At 42.1% G+C, this 15985-nt stretch overlaps 1 protein-coding gene across 11 annotated transcripts in view; it reads right to left on the bottom strand.

Moving 5' to 3' along the window:
- SMCO4 (single-pass membrane protein with coiled-coil domains 4) overlaps nucleotides 1–15985 on the bottom strand; it is a 66212-nt gene that overhangs the window by 28424 nt on the left and 21803 nt on the right. For 2 of the 11 annotated variants that reach the window (XM_019632205.1, XM_019632207.1), the window contains exons 2-4: nucleotides 7561–7738; nucleotides 7125–7280; nucleotides 6780–7027 (exon numbers count right to left, since the gene is read on the bottom strand). The exons of 3 other annotated variants lie outside the window; for them this stretch is intronic. In XM_019632205.1, coding sequence (XP_019487750.1) covers nucleotides 6780–6782 — 3 coding nt within the window. In that variant the 5' untranslated portion in view covers nucleotides 6783–7027; nucleotides 7125–7280; nucleotides 7561–7738. Of the gene's footprint in view, nucleotides 1–832; nucleotides 950–2609; nucleotides 2736–4266; nucleotides 4407–6779; nucleotides 7028–7124; nucleotides 7281–7560; nucleotides 7739–7839; nucleotides 7992–15985 lie in introns of those variants that run through there. 6 more of the 11 variants (XR_002122721.1, XR_002122718.1, XM_019632206.1 and 3 more) reach the window with 6 other exon arrangements.

Here is a 15985-nt window from a genome sequence, read left to right on the forward strand (position 1 = left end):
ATAGGTTGTACACTTGAAACCTATATAATTTTAGTAATCAATGTCACCCCAATACATTTAATTAAAAAATGTAATTAAATAAAAAAAACTGTACATCCCCTTTGACGTTGTGATCCAGAAATCTTCACTAGGGAATAATCTGAAATGGGGGCAAAACTGAGTGCTCAAAGGCATCTATGGCAGTTTTATATGTGAGATCAAATAATTGGAAATAAACTTAACAGCCAAGAAAAGGAAGTTAGATAAATTATGGTAGATTCATAAAGTTTTGTGTAGTCATTAAAATGACATTTTACAAAGACGTTTTAATAAAAAATAACGCCAATAATAACAGCTAATCCTTATATGGGCCAGGCACTATCCTAAGTTATTAGGTGCTTTGCATATATTAACCCTCTTAATCCTTATACCAATTCAATGAGGTAGCTATTGTTATTATTCCCACTTTACAGAGCATAAAATGGAGGCACCAAGAGTTAAGGCACTTGTCCAAGGTTGTTCTACTGATAAGAGACAGCACTAGGATTTGAGCCCACCCAGTCTGGCTCCAAAGTCCATGCTCTTAAACCCTACAGTAGGCTGACTAACAGCCAGACATTAGGTCCTAATGCTGGACCTGTAAATGTCACCTTAATAGAAAAAAGGTCCTTGCAGATGTGATTAAGAAAAGAATCTGAAGTTGAAGAGATAGCCTTGATTATCTGGGTGGGCCCTTAATGGTTAGAAGAGACACACACACACACACACACACACACACACACACACACACACACACACGAACTTGAAAGGCTTGTGAAAACAGAGGCAGATATTGGAGAGATGGGGTACATACCAAGGAATGCCAGTAGCCACCAGAAATTGGGAGGGGAAAGCAAGTGATTCTCCCCTAGAGCCTCCAGGGGGCGCACAGTCCTGCCTCTACCTTGATTCAGACTTCTGGCCTCCAGAACTGTTAGAAAGTCAATTTCTGTTGTTTTAAGCCATCCAGTTTGTGGAAATTTATTACAGCAGCCACAGGAAACTAATACAAGTTCCTATGCTGTACTGCTCACGATGCAAGAGAAAATATTCATATTTGTTAAATGGGAAAAGTAGAAATCAAAATTTATACACAGTAATCTTAATTATGCATATAAAATGCATGCAAATACAACAAAATGTTTTGGAAGTGATTATCTCTGAATACTAGAATTATGGGTAGTTTTCAGCATTATGCCTTTTGAAATTCTTCCAAATTCCCAGTGTGAATTACTTTTACAAAGAAAAAAAAATTTTTAATTAGCAACTCATGACATTTCTGCAGCTCTAACTCAATCACAAAAATTAGAAATCAAGAGGACCAGAACTCCCTAAGAATTTTCTTAATTCAATCTCAGAGCAACACCTGAAAAATCAGCACCCCAGATGCATGCCACTCTCTAAGTGGCTCCACTCAACAATCCTCAGCCTCTCGAAAGCCTGTCAGTTTTCAGACTCTGGCAGGAAGGCGATGTGGCTGAAAAAGTTTCAGGCTTTGAAACAAGAGGATAATCTGAGCTAGTAAATGTGTTCCTGTCCGTCTATCCATATGTGGTAGTGGGATGGGGGAATGGGAGATTTCTATGCATTGCCAGAGCTCACCCGGCCCAGAGTGAGCGCTGCAGGCCACATGCCAAAAGCCAAAGGCACTGGTTTATGCAAATGTTTGCTTTCTCTATAGGTGACTTTACAGAATGAAACATCAAATTAAACACTGGCTTAATCTTCTTATTGAAGTTCTGACTCCAAGGCTGTTCTATTGCAAAACCCTCCCGCTATCATCTGTCCAGTCAGAAGACTGAAGGCCAATTTTCCTGTATCAACATCACATCCTTTGATTAAATATATTCATAAAAAGAGTGCAGTAACATTCCCCCTCAATGGATGGGCACTACTAGATCAAAACAGAAAGTTGGGTGTGTTTTGTTTTCCATGGAAGAGAAAGGAAGAGTCACTGGTTCCCTCCAAAATGGGCCCAGTCAGAGCAACGGAGCATACAAAGCATGTTATATGGTTTCATTCAGCCAGCCCCACACAGCACAGCGAGTATGGGTACTAGGGTGATAAGACCATGGTGTGGCATTTGTCCTTTAGTCTCAGATTTTTCTGAGCATGTTTATTCATTCTTCGTTCAACCAATCAAGATGTACAAGCACCTACTATGTGCCAGGCGCTAAGAGGAAGTTGGCTCACGTTTCAAAGGTCCTATCTCTAACATGCGATACTCTCAGATGATGTGGTCAGGCAGATGGCCCACATCTTTACGGACCTTCATCAGTGGTGTGGACCACAGGGATGCCAGCAGTGGCAAAGTACTGAGAAGAATACCTAAACAACTTGGCAGAGCTTTGAAAATGGAAAAAGTCAAAAACAAATGGTTTAGCACTGTGCACCTTCCTACATACCACTGACGGACCACTAGTCATTTCGGATGACGAGGTGATGAAAACTTCAATCTCTCACTTAACCATCTTCTCCGTACAAATAGTATATTAACATTTACTCCAAGTCGTTTTATTATTTTTTTGGGGGGTGGGGGTTGTTTTCTTTTTTTTCTTGCCATTGCATACTTAATTCTACCAGAGTCTCACCTGGAGAGGTGCTCATTAAATATCTGAGTAATGCATGAATGAACGAACACAGGTAATCAATTTCATCATCTGCAAAAGTGGAAAAGCCAGGCCACACGATTATTTCCCCAAAAAATTCCAAGGAACCTATGCAATATGCCAAGGAAAGAAGATTCACATGTTATTCAATTTGGGAAATACAACGTTCTGTAGCCTCCCATCCTCCTTAAAGATTCACAGTGCACATTATACAATACAGGATCTGGGAAATCTTTTAATTAAAAACCTGTCTGAACATTCTCAAGTCTAGTTAACCATGGAAGCCCTTTCGTGCTTAATGCTTACTGACATCACACAGAACCAATGTTCTAAGGACACCTGGGGAAATACTAACCCAAACTCTTCTTTTGTTCAAAAACCATTTATTAAGTCCTTGCAATAATGATATAGCGATGATGAAGGTAGCCACCATTTAACAAGTTAACACTGAATAGGCATGATACTTGGTGTTACTAACACCAAGATAAATATGAAACCTGGCTCACAGTCTAGTCTTTTGGGTGAGGCCCTGTGATTAGTACAACCAGTATTAACTGAAATAATAGATGCTGAAGCATAAATATATATGCATATATGCACAGATACATACATGTGTATATATGTACATATATGCACACTCACACACAAGGATGAGTGGTGGTGACAATGAGTGTTCCAGGCAGACGGGAGGCAGGAGAGTCTAGTGTGTGCAGATGAATCAGACAGTTTGGTCTTATCCTGTGGTTTTCGAAGTATGGTCCAAGGTCCTCTCTGGGGGTGCTACAAGGTCAAAGCCATCTTCAAATGTGCCGAGGTTTGCACTGATGGTGCCACGGCAGTGGTGGGTGCCTTAGCAAGAATCAAGGCAGTGGCATCTGACTGTATCAGTAGTCACTGTATTCTCCACTGCCACTCATTCACGGTTTAAAAAAAAAAAAAGTCAACCTCACCTACGAATGCCCTTGAAGAAGCAGTAAAAATTATTAATTTTATTAAATATCGACCCTTGAGTACACATCTTTTTAATGTCTCATGTGGCAGCATGGGAAGCACTCATAAAGCACTTCTGTTGCAAGCCAAAGTATGACAGTTGTCAGGAAGAAAAAGCACTTGTGTGACTGAACTGCGAGCTGAATTAGCCATTCTTCTTCACGGAACACCATTTTTACTTCAAAGATGACAGACAGAAAAACTATGGTTATTCAGATTGGGGTATCTAGACATTTTCTCAAAAATGAATAAGACGAGCTTATTATTTCAAGGAAAATAGACGGCATTTGTTGCTAAAGAAAAAAATTGAGCTTTTAAGCAAAAATTAAAATTTTGGAAAACTTATATTGGCCACTGTAAACTTTAGGGCATCCCAATACTTAAAAGACTTCAGATGAGCTTGCTAGTTCAATTATCAAATGTGGTATTTTCCAAATGACTAATGCATGTTACAAAACGCATAAAAGAGCCTTTCAAAGTGCAAGAAAGACCAACAGGTTTTAATGTAAGAGGGTATGAAAAGTTCATTGATATGATTTCAGATTCTATGCTACAACAAACCTTTAAGAAACTACCACTTGTCAAGCACTGGTTTAGTTTCAAAGGCTATCCACAATTAACCGAACAGGTTATTAAAACACTCCCCCACCTTTTCCAACTACATATCCGTGTAAGGCTGTATTTTCTTCATATAGTTCAACCAACACAACACACTGCAACAGAATGAATGCAAAAGTATTTAGAAGAATCAATCCAGCTGGCTTCCATTAAGGCAGACATTAAAGAGATCTGGAAAAAAGTAAAGCATTGTCACTCTTCTCATTAAATGTTTATGTTTTGGAAATAGTTCTTTTCATTAAAAATGTTATTTATGTTACCATGTAATAGGTTTATTATTGCTACATTTAAACAAATCCGATAAATATTTTTAAAACTTTTCAATCTCAACTTCTAATATAGTAAATCTTGTTAGATATAATCCACATCATTGAAAGTTCTTTGGGGACCTCACTAATTTTTAAGAATTTTTAAAGGGGTCTTGAAATGAAAAGTTTGAGAACTACTGGCCTAGTGGAGGGGGATCAGGGGGTTGTGGCAGGTGAGGTGAGGGTGAAGAGGCAGCAGGGAGAGGGACCTGTAGTCACCTACACTGTGATGAGGTGCTCAGAACCAATCTTACAAGAGCCAATGGAGGGTGTGGAGCGCCAAAAAGACACAGACTTGCCTTTCAGAAAGAGCAAGGACATATAAAGGCACCCTCTGCGCCATGAACGTATGACTGGAAGTCAAATTGTAGGACACCAAAGGTCCATTATTACAATCCATAGAATAAAATATAAATTTATATAAAAGAGCAGGCACAGAAAAAAATTAAAATTTAATGACAGAAGCGAAAGTAGCAGGGTCTTGCAAAATAGACTTGCCACCAAATGGAACTCTGCAAAATGTGGGAAATCATTAGTAACAAAGAGCAGGGCTTTAAACACCTACAGATGTCAAAATCAAGATGCATTTCAGGCAAATCCAGAAAATAAAAATAAAGAAGCCAGCAAAGAGCAATAAAGTGCAGCAGTAAAGAGGGAAAACAAATGCAGCCAGAGAAGACAAACAGGAGCGTGTAGAAGTAAAATGAAGTCGTGAAGAGAAGAAATCAGATCCTATCTCCAGAGCATGCACGCCATCCAATCAGCAGGCACCCCACCACTGGGGGAGGGAACAGATGGAGCAGGAAGCACTTCCAGAGACCCCTACAGAGTCCAGCACTGGGAACTCTTGGCCTGGACAACCAGACCTCCTGAGCAGGTATCTCACCCAGGAGAAGCAGGATTACACCAATGAAGAACACAGGCTATATAGAATAGACAAAAAGACAACTATTAAAATTGCTCTCAAGGAGCTTAGAGTCATTATTTTCTAAGTCAAAAAAAAAATTAGCAGGGTAGTTGTAACTAAAATGATAAAGGCATTCTACAAAGAACGCCAACTGGAAGACCTTGGCAAGTTTTACTGGGCCTCAGTTTTCTCTTCTGCAAAATGCGGAGTCCACCATCTACTTCACAAAGTTGGTGGGTGGGAAGGTAAGACATCACAGACACTCTGAGCACAGGTCTGGCATATGGCAGATGCCCAAAAAACAAGCGCTATAATTATTATCAATGCGGTTATGATTTCAGGGCTGAAGTGGAACACAGTTGTCATTGTACTAATGTAGGCCAGAAAGCTCCTCGAGGCAAATATCAAGTTTTAAAAATCACCAATATGTGAACCTAAAGAAAAATTTAAATGACTCTGGCCCAGGGCTATATTCACTCAACAGAGGAAAGAACTGCACTTGACTTTGGTTTGGCCTGATACCACTGGACTTACAGGGCCTCTCCAATCACAAAGGGTCAATGTCAAGCACAAGGAGACCCAAGCAAGAAGAGAGAAAAAAAAACAAACCACCACCTTCCTGAACAGCCCATACCGCAATGTCATGTACCTTTCACACACAATTTGTCTCCTCTGATTGCCATGAATCAGCCCAGAGGTACGTGGGTACAGTCATCCCTACCATTTTATGGACCAGGAAGCTGTCTCATGGCAGAACTGTAAAGAAGTGGTGTAGGCAGAGCCTCTCTGTTTCTTGATCTGGGGTCCAGGACTCTCACTAACCACAGTGCCCACCCCCACAGGGATTTGAGGGCCCACCCAACAGATGTGGGCCAGCAGTTCTTCATCCAGGTAGAACAGTACATCAGGAATCCACTAGATTAAACACACACACACACACACACACACACACACACACACACACACACACACAGATAAAATTAAATTTTAAAAAACCCATACTCAAAAGGTTTTGATCCATCTACAGAAATAAACATGGCTAATTAAAGAAATGCTTTCTAGAAAGGTCAGCTAGGAGGAAAAGAAGAGAGTAAGGAATATTTTAATAGAGATAGTTGATTCAGCCAAAAATGAGACTCCTGCCTTTCTTTACCATCCACAGCTAATGGAACACCCAGTAAGCATTCATTGATTGACATGCCAGACACTGTCCTCAGGGCTGGGTGTATGAGCCAGCCTATGTGCCCCTACCCCAGATAGACATCAAGTGAACAAGAAACTATTATTTTATGGATGTAGCATGTGCTGTGAACTTGCAGTCCAGGGTACCATGGGAGCAGATCCTGAAGGGCCTCGCTGAGTCTGAGGTCATGGGAGCACATGCAGAGGATCCAAGGGGTCTCCAAGCCTGGGAGACAGGACGAGCTGTGAGGCTCAAGAGGCCGGCAGGGGTCAGGCTGCACAGATGTGTCACCACACAGACTGCACACTGTCCTAAGAGTATGGGACCCTGCTATAGAGGAGAAGCATCATCCAATTTGCAGTGTGAAAGGTTATTGTGGCTGCAGCTCGGAGATCTGGAGGGGGTAAGAGTGAGGTTACACATGTCTGTCAAACAAAACCTTTCCGATTTTTTTTTTTAACACAACTTGTAGAATAAGAAAGACACTTTACTTTGCAACCCAGTCCACACACGCGCGTGTGCATGCGCACACATCCCTCACAGAGTCTATGAGAAGCAGGCAACCAGCCTGGGCTGGCAGGCTGGAACCCTGGCATCCTCTGTGACCTTGGGCCAGTTACCCAATAGCCCTGAGCCTGTTTCCTCATCTGTAAAACAGGAATAATAACAGAAATAATAATGATACCTACTGCATGGGTTGTTGTGGGAAATAAAAAAGTCAATATACATCAAGTCCTTAGCAACGTTAACTTTTTCTGTAAAATTACTATACACAAACACAAATTTTGCAAAATAAAACTTAACCTTACCACATGCACTTCACTCTAAAGTCTTCCACTCTACTTTTTTTTCTTTTTTTTTTTTTTTAATTCTGGTAAAGACCCTCTAAATTAATTTCAGAACCCAGTAACCTGGGTCACAACTTACAGCGGGAGATGATGCCTTGAACTTGGGAGATGACAATGAGATGTACAATCAGACAGAACTGGCAGGACTTGGTGAATAATTAGACCCAGGGTTGAGACAGAGGTGGATGGGTGTCAAAGGAACTCTCTGGCCGCTGGGTTGATGAGATGGAAAACCCAGGGGAGGAGCAGGCCTAAGTCTGTGGGAGGAGAGGAAGAGATTAAACTCCTAGATCTAGACTTTCTGTCTAGACTTTCTGCCTGGTGGAGAACTTGGGTGGGGGTGACAAAAGGAACTTACCATAAAGCACATTACCAAGCAGGGAACCATGTACAGAGATTTCACATCAGCACACTAGCTTCTGATAAAGAATGTATATTTCCAGACTGTGCTCAAGGAGGTGGACAGCCATCAAGAACCAAGCACTGCACAAGTGGCTTAAGGATTTGGGCTCCCCCAAACGCCTTTCTTATTGGACCAAAAAAAAACACTAATCACATTTAATTAGAGTCCGCCTGCCCAACTGTTTCCTCTACTAAGCAAGGAGCCTGAGGGCAGGGACCACCCATCTCACCAATCCTTCTGCTCCCCAGGCCTCCTAAGCCCACTGCTCTGCCTGCTGCCTGTAGTAGGTTCTCAACAAATATCTGCTAAATTGACAGCCAAGATTCAACAGGATACAACTCTGAAAAGGCCCCTTACAGCACAGAAAACTAAAATAAGGCAGCGCAAAAGGGAAGTGAGAGGCAAAATATGCTTATGAGTATTCGGATGATTGAGGGGCATGAGCCAACAGAAAGCCAACTGCTCACAGAGAAAATGAGTCTACAAAAAAATGCTAAACTCTGGAATGTATGATGGTTACAGATCTTCATCAGAATGATCAGAAACACTAAGCAGGTCTGGGATGGAGTCAGGAAGTCAAAGGAAAAAATAAAACGGGAAAACAAGGCATAACGTGTATACATCATTTGGACTGTTCCAAAGATCACCCAAAACGTTTCACTCTTTGCATCATTTCCCTTGCTACATTTTTCCATCAGCTGTCAGTCTTTGCTGGGATGCCTCCCCCTTTCCAATCCTCTTCCATCTCCCCAAGACCAGCTCCTTGTATATTACCTGTTTTTTTCCATATGCACATGACTTGTTCCCCCAGTAGACAGGAAAGGTGTTACACACCTTAACAACTCCGCCCTACGTCTTACACGGACAAGACACCAAACAGTAGTTGATTCATTGATTTTTATACTAATTGATTTTGCCATAAAATACTAAATTCAGATTCATATTTTCTCGTCTTACCTCCTTTAATTCCAACTGTTACTAAAGCTATCATTTTTAATAGTAACAGCTGCATTTATTTAGCACCTACCACATACAAGACACAGCTAAGGACCTGAAATACATCATCTCCTTAATTCTCAATCTGCAGGGTTAGAACTATTAGTATTCCATTTAACAGATACAAGATTGTGGCTCAAAGACAACATGGTTTTTTTAGGAAGTGACAACACCAGGATACTCAAACCCAAGGCTACTTAACTCCAAAGTCAAATAAACATGCAATCACTCTAAAATTTTAGCACAATTTTCCCTAGCATGGAGGCATGGTGCAGAGCCCATCTGATATAAACTCTGTACTCAATGTTCACCAAGACATACTAAGAACTCAACTCAGAGAAAGCCTTTTTTAGACTTGAAAAGGCCACAATCTATCAAGACCCATTCATTCATTTCCTACAAATACATAGGTCAAATCAAGCTTATTTTCATTCTTTAAAAAAATGGAAAGTGCTAATAGCATCATTTGTTTCTGTAAGAATGTTTAACTTAAACTAAGAAACCAACAACATCCAGAACAATCAAATCATTAGTGTCAGGTAGTTGGTAAAAGAATCACAAAACTTGTAACCGCCTCCATCTCCTATGTTACGGTGCCCCCAAAGCTGTCACACACATCATTTCACCTGGACACCTCAGTAAGTGTGAGGCGATTATTGTTACCCCATTGTACACATGAAAAAACAAACAAAAAAAAGACAAAGAAGTTCAGTGACAGCTGAAGATCCCAACATCTATGACTTAGGACCCTTGGTTATAAGTGACAGGGCAAAGCACTTCCTATCAGCCTAGGCAAAGAGAAACTTGACCACCAGGAAGACAGCCGGGCAGCGGAGCACTGCGGATGCACACACTCCCTCTCTCTGCTTCACTGAGGAGTCTGAGGTCTCCTCCTGCCCCATGGCGGCCCAGCTTTCTTCTCCAGACAGAAAACCAGGGCCACCGGAATTCCAGTCCCCCATTAACCCGGCTTTCCCACCTCAGAGGAAAAGGCTCTTGGGCTTCCAGTTCAAAACTTCAGGGAGATAGGCTTGAAATGCTGCCCACTCTGCCTCTCTACTCTCTCCCCATCCCTATGCTCGGTGATAGAATGGTCGGAACAATGGGGCAGGCAGAAGGCAGCTTCTCCAAAGACATCTCTCCATTAAATCCTCACCCCCTCCACAGTATGTCTGATCTGGCTGAGGGGTCCAAAAGTGGTAAAACCAGTTCTAGGCTTTTCCTTTGTAATTTCCACACATAGGAGGCTGCCTCACCTTCCCTTTGGTATATACAGGATACACCTATACTGGCGGCTCTGTGGAAACACAGGCAGGGCAAAGCCCCACTTTAACATCCTTTTACACGGCTGCAATTACTGCCTTGGAGGCTCTGAGACACCTGGGGCCTCATAATAAATTCTTCCCTTTCACTTAAAAAAAAAATTTTTTTTCAGGAAGAGCCCCAACTAGTCCAGGCAGGTCACAGGTTCGCCTTCGGCACAGAGGACCAATCAGGAACCATACCCCAAGAGTGGACAGAGGAGTAGTAGTTCCCCAGAAGACGGGGTTGCCAGTTCCAAAAGCAGGAAGAGGGCCAGACAGATTAAAGAATAAAAATAAGTAGAAATCCTGTACATACAACTGCTAAGCTGCTGCGCTTCAGATGCCAAGCCCAATGATCTTTCTTCTTTCTACACCACAACTGACATTATTTGGGCACTAAATTATAAAGCATCAACTGTCCAAAAACAGCCAGTACGTAATAAGGTGCTCATTGTGCAGTAAAGATATTTACTGCAAACAGAATTAGGAGAGATATCAACATACCCATTTACATCCAAGTAATACCCTAAAATTAGCGCTCCCCACAACCATCATTCTGTGCTAAGAAATAAAAACTGTACTTCTTCATCAGTGAAAGTCAGACTAGCCTTCCCAGCCTCCCTGCTGCCCTCTACCCCTTACAGCTGAGTCACCTGAGTGACAGGAGCCTCTCCTTGGGTCTTCTTAGTCCTCTACTCCGCCAGAGGGGTCATCCAGACCCAAGCGATGACTAAAGTCCCTTCTTCCAAGGAGGAAAACGAATCAGAAAACAAAGCTAGTCTAAAAAAATAAGCCCAGTAGCTCAACTCCCTGCACAGACTGGAGTGCTGACAAAAGATACAGGCACACCTCCGGGTATGCTTGGTGCTCAGAGTGAGCCAGCCCCCCCAAGTATGAGGAAGCAGGGGGCGAGGAAGGGAAGTGGGCGGGGCACTTACCCATGCTGCCTTGTTAAGACTGCTACAATTGACTTGAGTTGGTTTTTTTTCATTCTTCTTTAATTTAATCAAACACTTCTACGGCCCTCACGACTTGCTGGGCACTGTTCTAAGTGCTTTACAAATATTGTTTGTTTCAGCTGGTAGAAGTTAGCTTTCACTAGCTTTACTGGCTGCACGTGGTTATGGTGACTTCTAAAAGGAATCCATGAATCAAGATTTTTTTATCCTTTTCTCATAGGTCTAACCTAAGCCTAGATGGCTGATATCAACCCCCATTTCTCTAGCTCCAGGATTTTGCTTCTCTCTCTGAGTCCACTTCATTCTCTCCTTCCACAGACCAGAGATAAAGGTTAATATTCATTAAGCACTTACAGTGTGCTAAGCACTTTCATCCATGATCTCACCTGATTCTCACAGCAAACCTGTAAGGTAAGTCCTCTTCACAGAAGAGAGGACAGGCTGAGCGAGAAGAGGCAACTCTCGGGGCCAACTTCCGGCTGGCAACTGGCAAGGAGACCCCAGGCCCAGGAGGGGGGCTGTACACTCCCTGTTTGTACCCACAATGAAGTGCCTCTCTGAAGAACTCTCATATGGTGTCACTGGAAGGGCCACTCTTGGCAAGAACACATATGGGCTGCCCCTTCAAAAACACTTTTGTAATTGAGGTGAAATTCCCATAACCTGAATAAACCATTGTAAAGTGCTCCATTCAGTGCCATTTTTGACATTCACAATGTCGTGCAACTACTGCCTCTATCTGGTTCCAAAACTATTCATGATGCCAAAAGAAAACTCATACCATGAAGTGGTCAATCCCCATGCTGCCCTCCCCCAGGTCCTGGCAATCACCCATATGCTTTCTGTCTCTATGGATTTTCTCACTCTGGCTATTCCATATAAATGGAATCATACAACATGTGGCCTCTGTGTTTGGCTTCTTTCATCTATAGTATAGTGTTTTCAAGATTTATCCAGGTTGTATCATACGAGGTATGATCAAAACATACGGTGAATGCTGCTGCTGAGTGCCGTCCAGCCGAAAGGCAGGGATCTACAATACGGGAAGCATGCATCGAACCTTAGTAACAGTGTGTGACAAGTTTCAAGTTGTTCAGTGCAGTTAGTCGGGTGTGAGCTATGGTTGAGAGAAGGTGTGTTTTAAAGTGTGCCATAAATCATCTTCCATCATGACAATGCTCCGTGTCGCACATCCCTTCTGGTATACAGCAGTTTCTGTAAAATCAAAACATTACGGTGTGTCCTCATCCACCTTATTCACCGGATCTGGCACCGTGGCACTTCTGGCTCTTCCCCAAAACCAAAATGAAAGGTAAACATTTTGAATTGATTCAGGACATCGAGGCAGTTACGACAGCGCAACTAAAGACACTCACAAAAGAGGAATTCCCGAACTGTTTCAGAAAGTGGCAAGAACGATGGGATAAGTGTGTTGGCAGCGAGGGGGAGTATTTTGAGGGGAATTAACAGCAATGTGTCTTTTACTGTAAATTTTTTTATTTAAACATTCACCATATTGTTTGATCATACTTCATATATCTGTACTTCATTCCTTCTTATGGCAGAATAATATTCCACTGTATGGATACACCTTTTGTTTATCCATTCATCTACTGATGGACATTTGGGTTATTTTCATTTGGATATTGTGAATAGTGCTGCTATGAACATCTGTATACAAAGATTTGCATCCCTGTTCTATTAAATTCTTTCATGTATATACCTAGAGTGGAATTGTTAGGTCCTATGATAATTCTGTTTAACTTTTTGATGAGGCCTTTAAATATTTTAAAATATGAAACTCTACAGAGAAAATCCAAAAGGAAACTGAAAGCAAAATGCAAAACCAAAGTGAGCTCAAAGAAATTAAAAGAATGTTTTTCTAATCTCAACCAATTTTGAGTAAGTTCAAATCTGGGTAGAAGGAACCCAAACACTACAGTTTTTTGTTTGTTTTTTTTTTAAAGGCCAAGAACACTAAGAAGAGAAAATTAAGATATGCAATTCTACCAAATAATTAACAAGAGTTGCTGTGTCTCCATAATATTTTTAACATTAAAATCACACCTAAACTAGGCTCTACTCAAAACCACATTGTTGGCTATGAGACTTTTGAGCCAAAGAGAACAACTGAGAAGACCCCAACAGGGACAGCTTTCTGTTCCCAGGGAAGACTAGATTCTCTGCACTGGGCCTTGTTTTTTCAGTAAAACCATTTTCCTCTTTGGAAAGACGTAAGTCTCCCCTTCCCCCATCATCATATGTCATCAGAAAAATGCAAATTAAGACAACGAGATACTATTATACAGCTATGAGAATGGCCAAAATCTGGAACACTGACACCACCAAATACTGGTGAGGGCGTGGAACAGCAGCAATTCTCATTCATTGCTGGTGGGAATACAAAATAGTTTGGCATCGGAAGACAGAAGGCAGTTTAGCAGTTTCTTACAAAACTAAACATACTCTTACCCTATGATCCAACAATTGTGCTCCTTGGTATTTATCCAGATCTGAAAATGTATGTCCACTCAAAAACCTGCCCAGGAATGGTTATAGCAGCTTTATTCATAATTGCCAAAACCTGGAAGCAACTAAGATGTCCTTCGAGAGGTGAATGGATAAATACACTGTGCTCCATCCAGATAATGGAATATTATTTAGCACTAAAAGGAAACGAGCTAACAAGCCATAAAAAGACATGGAGGAACCTTAAATATATTTTACTAAGTGAAAGAAGCCAATCTGAGAAGGCTACATACTGTATGATTCCAACTCTATGACATTCTGGAAAAGTCAAAACTATGGAGACAGTAAAAATACCCGTGGTAGCCAGGGGTTGGAGGAGAGAAGAATGAATAGGCAGAGCACAGAGGATTTGTAGGGCAGTGAAAATACTGGTATCATAATGATGGATACACATCATCATACATTTGTCCAAACCCATAGAATGGACAATGCCAGCATGAACCCTAATATAAACTATGGACTCTGGGTGATAATGATGTGTCAGTACAGGTTCATCAAATGTAACAACTGTACTACTGGGGTGGGAAACACTGGAGGGAGACGATGCATATGGGGGTGGAATCAGAGGGTGTACGGAAAATCTCTGCCTTCTGCTCAATATGGTTGTGAACCTAAAACTGGTCTAAAAAAGTAAAATACTAATTTTAAAAAAATCTTATGTCCCACCCCTCAAAATAATATTTCTGATCAGCTCTAAACCATGAGCACTACTTTAAGAGTGACTTGCTAGAAACCTGGGTCCCAAGGGAGAGCAAGGCAAGCACAAGCGCCAAGCCAGGGGGCACAGGCCGTCTCTCTGTTTCTGGTTCCACAGCTTTTATGAAGCTGACAATCACCAATGCGGTTAACTGGGAGGACAGGGACGAGGCGGGAATGCAGAGGGACTGGACTACAAGAGGACACATCGGCACCTTTAAATTAAGTGAAGAAGAAAACAGTTCTCTGAAGGACATAGTAAGTTAACTGCAAATGACAAAACTGACTCTCCTGATATAAGCAAGACAGGGACACGACGGGGACGGCTGGCAAATCAGGTAACAGGCAGGCGTGTTGGCAGGATTCACCGGGCAGGGGTTCGGTTAGGCAAGAAGTGGGCTGAAAACAACTCAACGAATTCATTGTGTGTGCCTGTCCCAGAGAACAGGGAGATAACCCTGAAAGACCGGCAGCAGGCCAGAGGTTAACTCCCAGCTCACTTTTCGCAAATGTGGTGGCAAATAAAGATGCGCATGCAAAATATGAAATTACACCGAGATGAGCGCTGGTAAGCCCTTCAAGTTCAAACTAAAACCAAAGGCCAGGAAGAAAACAAAGGGAGAAGGCAGCTTACTTATAAATCGCACAAGTCATTTCCCTATGTGCAAGGATAGACAAGCTGAGATTAACTCCAGCCCACCAGGGTCTGAATATACTAAAAAAAAAAAAAAAAAACGTGAGGAACCACTTGGAAGAGGCTTGGGAAAGGGAGATACACTGCGAATATAAAATCCAGATAAGGAAACCAAAGGTTATAGGGACCAACATCTGGTAGAGGGAGGGCCAGAGGTCCTTCCTTAACAGGAAGGATCTCATCCTCCCAGCAGCCAGCATCACATCCCTCAGATCTGAGCAGAAACACAACACTTGGCATTGCAAAGCAGAGCATTTGAGCAAGGAGGACGCTGAAGCATCTGGGCCACTCCCTTTTTTAAAGAAAATAATACTGCCATTCAGAAAGGATCAGCCACATATTCAGGACTGATTGTTAACAATGGCAAAACCAGGTCAATAATCCTAGTCTCCTAGAAGGCCTTCCACTGATAACATGAAAGATAATGAGAATGATAGCTCCTGGGTGCTGAAGAGCTTATGGGCAGGTATTACAATGAGGGCTTTACATATATTATCCCATTTAATCCTCAACAAACTATAAGGTAGTAACCAGTACCCTTATTAGCCCATCTCACAGATGGGGTGCAGAGAGGTTAAGCTACTTGCCCAAACTCACACAGCTTATTAGAATCACAGGCAGATCTGCAACTACACGGAGGGCATTATGCTAAGTGAAATAAGCCAGACACAGAAAAACAAGTACTGTATAATCTCACTTACGTGTGGAATCTAAAAACGTCCAACTCATAGACGCAGAGAAGAAATAGAATGGTGGTTGCCAGGGGCTGGCGGCGGGTGGGTGTGTGGTTGGGGAGGAATGGCAAGGTAATGGTCAAAAAGTACAAACTTTCGGGCCGGCCGAGTGGCGCGATGGTTAAGAACTGGCTTGGGACGCCAGAGGGACCTGGTTCAGATCCCACGTATGAGGGCCAGTGACACTGC

Source organism: Hipposideros armiger, unplaced genomic scaffold, assembly GCF_001890085.2.
Source record: "Hipposideros armiger isolate ML-2016 unplaced genomic scaffold, ASM189008v1 scaffold_1097, whole genome shotgun sequence".
NCBI classification, from domain to species: Eukaryota; Metazoa; Chordata; class Mammalia; order Chiroptera; family Hipposideridae; genus Hipposideros; species Hipposideros armiger.